At 38.5% G+C, this 6,576-nt stretch overlaps 1 protein-coding gene across 1 annotated transcript in view; it reads left to right on the top strand.

Moving 5' to 3' along the window:
- The window catches only part of LOC103195729 (40S ribosomal protein S10), a 178,570-nt gene that overhangs the window by 167,022 nt on the left and 4,972 nt on the right, over positions 1-6,576 (top strand). The window contains exons 6-7 of the mRNA XM_007939351.2: positions 1,466-1,510; positions 2,333-2,417. Of these exons, the coding sequence (XP_007937542.2) occupies positions 1,466-1,510; positions 2,333-2,417 (130 nt within the window). The remainder of the gene's footprint in view (positions 1-1,465; positions 1,511-2,332; positions 2,418-6,576) is intronic.

The raw sequence follows: 6,576 nt of genomic DNA, 5'->3' as shown, positions 1-6,576 counted from the left end.
CTTGGGTTTTCTAGGTATAGGATCATATCATCAGCAAATAGGGATAGTTTGACTTCTTCCTTACCAATTTGGATGCCTTTGATTTCCCTTTTTTGCCTTATGGCCCTGGCTAGGACTTCCAGTACAATGTTGAATAGAAGTAGTGATAGCAGGCATCCTGTTTCTTAACATTTTAAAGAGGTCTTTTGCAGCAGATATGCCCAGTGCAGTATGACATCTGGTTTCTTGACTGCTGCTTCCACTGGGGGTTGATCATGGATCCCAGTAACGTGAAATCCCTAACAACGTCAATCTTTTCTCCATTTATTGTATTGTTGCTTATTGGTCCAGTTGTGAGGATTTTTGTTTTCTGTATGTTGAGGTGTAATCCATACTGAAGACTGTAGTCTCTGATCTTCATCAGTAAGGCTTCAAGTCCTCTTTCCTTTCAGCAAGCAAAGTTGTGTCATCTGCATACTTCAGATTGCTAATGAGTCTTCATTATGTACAAAGTATGAATCTAGGAAAATTGGAAATTGTCAAAAATGAAATTAAATTGCTTGAAGATAATATCCTACCCATTAGTGAGCTTATGTGGACTAGTTTTAACCATTATGAATCAGGCAGTCATATAGTTTACTATGCCAGGAATGACAAATTGAAGAGGAGTGGTGTTATGTTCATCATCAAAAAGAACCTTTCAAGATCTATCCTGAAGTACAGTCTTATCAGTGGTAGAATAATAACCATATACTGACAAGGAAAACCAGGTAATACAACTATTCTTCAAATTTAGGCACCAACCACTAATGCCAATGATGAAGAAATTGAAGATTTTTACCAACTTACACAGTCTAAAATTGATCAAACATGTGATCAAGATCCATTGATAATTACTGGTGATTGGAATGCGAAAGTTGGAAACAGAAGAAGGATCTGTAATGGGAAAATACAGCCTTGGAGATAGAAATGATGCCAGAGATCATATGATAAAATTTTGCAAGACCAGTGACTCATTTGTTGGAAATAACCTTTTTTCAAAAATAAAAATGGTGATTATTCATGTGGACCTTGCTCTCATGGGTCTTGAATTCCAACTAATTGATTGCTGTACCTCTGGCCCCTACGGAGATAGCTAGCCTAAGTCAGGCATTTTATACTTATATATTCAGCGAATAAATAAGTGAATGAAATAATACCTAAAAATGTCTTTTGTATAGCTTCATGGCCTTGATTATCTTGCTTGGTTTGGCCAGCTTTGCATTGAGGAGTTGGGAGGAATCCTTCCTCTCCAGGGTATGCCATGCTGCTGTCAGTCTGGACCACACAGAGAAACACTAGTATAACCTCCGCAGACCTTGAGTCGTCCTGAGCTATATCCTCTTTGTTTTTTATTTCTGTTTCATGAACTGCTCAGGAAGATTCCAAATGAGGCCAGCACAATAAAAAAATGTCATTGTGTTAATTTTTCTTGTCTACTTTTCAGGCTGGAGTAAAAGGGACATTGGGAAGATTAGTCGGAATTTTTGAGGTAAGTGTTAAAATCTTTGAAATGAGTGGTATCGTATTAGTAACCACATATATTTCAATTTAGGAAAGATGCCATCTCTGTTTCATGAAGTTTTCCAAACAAAGAATAGTATGTTTTCCTTTTTTGGATCCCATAGTTTCCTCTAAACAACTAGAATTGCTTATAAGTCTTGTTTTCCCCACCCCAACTTCTCTCCCTCCCCTCTCAAGATGGCAGGAGAGGTAGATGAGTATGGAGAACACAGAGAAAGATTGAAGGTAAGTAGTTAAAGCAAAAGAGGGAACAGCAAGGAAATAGGCTATGTATAAATTTGGAGGAAAGTAGAAGGAAGTGAGAAATCAGGGAGAATAAAGGTGATTTAGTTTATAGAAAAGAGGGGAGGTGTGTGAGATACCCAGCTTGCTTGGGTTGATGGGGCCACCAAAACATGAGACCTCAATGGTGCCACTGTCATCCAGTCTCATCTCTTTCTGGTATTCTCTGTCATTGAATTTACATTATGTTTTTTTCTTGAGCAGTGAGGAGCTTACTTCTCATAGCATTCCTGTTAAGTCTGACATAGGGGAAGGATAAGGAAAAAAGAGCATGAAGTTGTAGCTTTAGAAGCCCAGCCAAGGAACACACCCTCAAATTCAAGTGTAGCATGTTTTAAATAGGACATCTAATACAATTCCATAAATGACTGTAGGACAATAAAAAGTAAAAGAAATCTTTGTGTCTATGCTCTCTGAACATATGCATAAGAGTGTGTTTCATTTAAGTCATTTCGCCTCTCAAGGACAAACTGTTTCTCTCTCCTTCTTTTCTGTCTTTGCCCTTCAGAACCAGGAGAGGAAGCACAGAACATATGTCTATGTGCTCATTGTTACAGAAGTGCTGGAAGACTGGGAAGACTCAGTCAACATTGGTAAGTTGTCACCAGACAGCCTCCAAAGAGCTCCCCACACCCAGCCCTTGCCACATCACAGGCCATTTACACAGAGGCAAAAACTAGAGTCTGGTAAAGAAAATAAATAATAAAGGGATGTGTTTAATAAAATAATCATGTCCGTTTTTGAACTTGATAAAATTAATATTTTGAAATGTTTAAAAGGAAGCAAAAGTTGGGTACATGGGGGTTTTGTTATACTATTTTAGCTCCTTTTATAAAGAAATACTCTATTGAAAAGCCTTTACTAAAAAGAAAAGCCAAAACTAATTCTCATCCTGCTTATTCAGCTATCCTAGGACCAAAATTTAACAAATAAAAAAACTCCTATAAAAGAGTCAAAAAAAATGAAACATGGCCTGTAAAAGCAAGAAATGTTTATAAAAATCAATTTAGATCCTCCCTAAAGGGTTATACTTCTAAACCTCCAGCTAGCAAGTATTGATCAAAGGCCTCCACAGTGCCAGCTCTGTTACTGGCCATGAGGACCTGAGGTGAGAGCTAGGGGTCGTGGTCTTAGTCCTTGTGATGCTCCTTCATACTGTCGGAGAAAACTGTTCATTAGGTGGGATGAGACCCTCCCTCCAGAAAACTTTAGGAAAAGCAGAACAGTGGGAAACAGTTTGCAGTTTTATTTATGCCTCCCTTCATATTCACCGAGCTTTCTTCCTAAGGAGCCATTTTTATTGCTCTCTTAGATCACTAGTGTGTGTTTATCTTCTGAGCCAAAAACTGAGTTGGTTTAATGGTTAGCTCATGGTTTAATCTTTCACCTCTGAAGGAAAATATATTCTAGAAAAGTGTAATATTAATTTAGTTTCTGTTATAAATTGACAAACAGATGAAATTCATTTGCCAAAACCCCTTCCTTTATTGTTAGTAAATGCATTGCCACCACACCCCCTCATACTGTTGATCTGAGCAATTCATAGCCCTTCAGCTCTTAATGGCTTTGTGTCATAATAATACAACATGCTTCAGTAGATAAATGTTTAAAAAATAAATCAATAGTGATCCCCTTTGGGTTTCCAAGGCAGTAAATCTTTATGGAAATAGATTGCCTGGTCTTCCTTCCGTGGAGTGGCTGGTGGTTTTGAACCACCAGCCTTCTAGTTAGCAGTCAAATGCCTTATGCACTATGCCACCAGAGCTCCTTAGATAAATCTAGTGGGGAGTTATTGAAAATAGACGCCTTGACAGCCTGAAAAGAAAAAGCGATGACTGTGATGTAGCTCTTGTCCTCAGAGTATCTCTGTTGAGTGGTATTCAAATACTTGTGATACTAATTTTTAATGTGCAACTATTCTCATGGCACAGTGGTTAAAACATTTAACTGCTAACTAAAAAGGTCTGTCGTTTGAACCCACTAGTCACTCAGAGAGAGAAAGATGAAGCAGTCTGCATCTATAAAGATTTATAGCCTTGCCTGGGGCTCAGGACCATAGTCTCATGGGGCACTAAGGTCAATTGGCATAACACAGTTGACAAAGACAACATTTTGTTGTCTACTTTGGTGAGTAGCCACTGGAGTCCAAAGACACAAGGAAACAAACTAAAGGACTGATGGACCATGTGAACCCTAGCCTCCATGACCCTGAGACCAAAAGAACTAGATAGTGCCTGGCTACCACTGCTGACCACTCTGAAAAGGATCATAATAGGAGGACCCAGATAGAGTGGCAGAAAAATGTGGAACAAAGATCAGGCTTTACTAGTCTGATAAGACTGGTAGAACCCCTGAGACCATGGCCCTTGGTCACCCTTCAAGCCAGGAACTGAGCTCAACCCCACCTGTCAGCCAAACAATAAACAGACCTATAAGGTGAACAATAATATGAAGAAGGTGGGCACTCATTAGAACAATCATACAAGATCAGAAGATAACATTTGCCCAGGGATAAAACTAAGAAGTCAGGAAGGAATAGGAAAGGACAAAGGGAAATGGTCAATACAGGAAGGAAGTGGGAAGAGTGCAGTTGCATTGTGGGGGTTGCAAAGAATGTCAGTAAAAATAAATCAATAATAAAGTTTAAAGATTTACAGCCATGGAAACCGTAGGGGGCAGTTCTGCTCTGTCCTGTAGGGTTGCTATGAGTTAAAATCAACTTGATGCCAGTGGGTTTGGTTTTGGTGGTTTTATTACTGTATTAATGTTCAAACAAGCCTTTCACCTAGTATTCCTGCATTTGAGAATCGACTCTAATGAAGTCATCCAAAATATGAGGAATAAGCTGTGATTTTCCTAGAATTACTCTTACTAGTGAAAAATTGGGTCTTAAATTTACAACTTGGTAAATGATAAGTGAATTAAAGTATATTCATTGGGTGAGATGTTAAAAAGCTGTTAAACACCATGGTTATGAAAGCTATATGTTTTCATGGGGAAGTGCTTATGATAGTGTTGGTGACTGAAGAACACAGGATACAGATAGATTTCTGTATACACTAAGTAGAGCTACATTAAAATAGGAATCTAAAATCAAAATGAAATTGAGGCACCTCTTTTCACCTAAACAATTGGTAGTAGTAAAAGAAATATAACAGTACTTGCATGGATGTGATGAGACTGACATTCAGGAAAGCAGTTTGGTAGTATGTGTCTCAGCCCTTAAGAGTTCAAGTGCTTAGACCAACCTTACAAGAGATGCTAAAGGGAGTCCTTTGGACAGAGAAGCTACAACAGCCAACAACAAATGACCATTAACACACATGATGATATAACCCAGAAACTAACCCAGCAATGGAAGTATCCAAAGTAAATAAGCCTACAAGATTGTAAACAGGGAAGCAGTGACACCAACCGACAAATGAGGACAACTACAAATCAAAAAGAGGGAAAAAAAAACCTGTGTCATTACAGAACTTCTAGATGGTAGGGAAGTCAAGACAACCACAAGATAGAATGGACAGTTCTACACTTGGGAAGAAAACTATAAATCACAGGGTAACCTCAAAGAAAAATGATAAACCTTCACATCAAAAAAAAAAAAAGAGGACCAGCATAAATATTCAGCAAATACTAAAACAATAGCAATGAAGGAAGTGATAACATAATTCATAAACAAAACGAGCTCAGCATAAAAAATTATATGGAACAAAGAAATTGATACAATGAAAAAGCACATGACAAAAATGACAGCAACAAATTCATATTTGCTGATAATTATGTATCTGGCAAGGGACTTATCTCTAAGATTGATGGAAAACTCCAATGCCTCAACACCAAAGGAATTGACAATCCATTTTAAAAATGGGCAGAAGACATGAATAGATACTTCACCAAGGAGGATATTCAAGTGGTCAGCTAATACATGAAAAGATGGTCACAATCAGTGGCCATCAGAGAGATGTAAATCAAAACGACAATGAGATACACCGTCTCACCCCATTACTGTTGGCAGGGTTCAATGAGATAGAAAATAACAAATGCTGGTGGGGATGTAGAGAAATTGGAACCCTCATACAGTGCTTGTGTGACTGTGAAGTGACACAACCACTGTGGAAAGCAATATGGCAATTCCTTAGAAAGCTGGAATTAGAGATATCATTTGACCCAGCAATCCCATTACTAGGTATATATTCTAGAGAGGTGAGAGCCAGGATAGGAACAGATACTTGCACGCTCATGTTCATCACAGCACTATTTATAATAACAAAAAAGATGGAAACAATCTATGTGCCCATTAATGGAAGAGTAGATGACCAAACTATGGTACATACACACACTGGAATGCTACGCAGCACTAAAGAATTATGTAGAGTCTGCAAAACACCACATAATATGGATGAACTTGGAGGACAGTATGCTGAGTGAAATAAATCAGTCACAGAAGGACAAATATAGTATTGGTTCGTTGTTATGGAGGGTCAAGGAAAGGTTTATATATGGAGGGAAACTTACTTTGTGGTTGCCAAGGGTAGAAGGGGAGAGGAGGGAACACTGCAAAAAAAAAAAAAGCATTAACCCATGTCACTTTAGTTTTATGTATTTCACTGTACATAAATTGTTGTTGTGTGCCATTGAGTCAGACCCGACCTATAGCGACCCCTCCTTGGGTTTCCGAGGCAGTATCACTACAGAAGTAGATTGCCCCATCTTCCTTCTGAGGAGTGGCTGGTGGGTTTGAACCACCAGCCT

Source organism: Orycteropus afer, unplaced genomic scaffold (genome assembly GCF_000298275.1).
Source record: "Orycteropus afer afer isolate SDZICR_OR568_19922 unplaced genomic scaffold, OryAfe1.0 scaffold00059, whole genome shotgun sequence".
NCBI classification, from domain to species: Eukaryota; Metazoa; Chordata; class Mammalia; order Tubulidentata; family Orycteropodidae; genus Orycteropus; species Orycteropus afer.
Note: the sequence above shows the minus strand (reverse complement) of the source record. Positions and strands in the feature narration are given on the sequence as shown.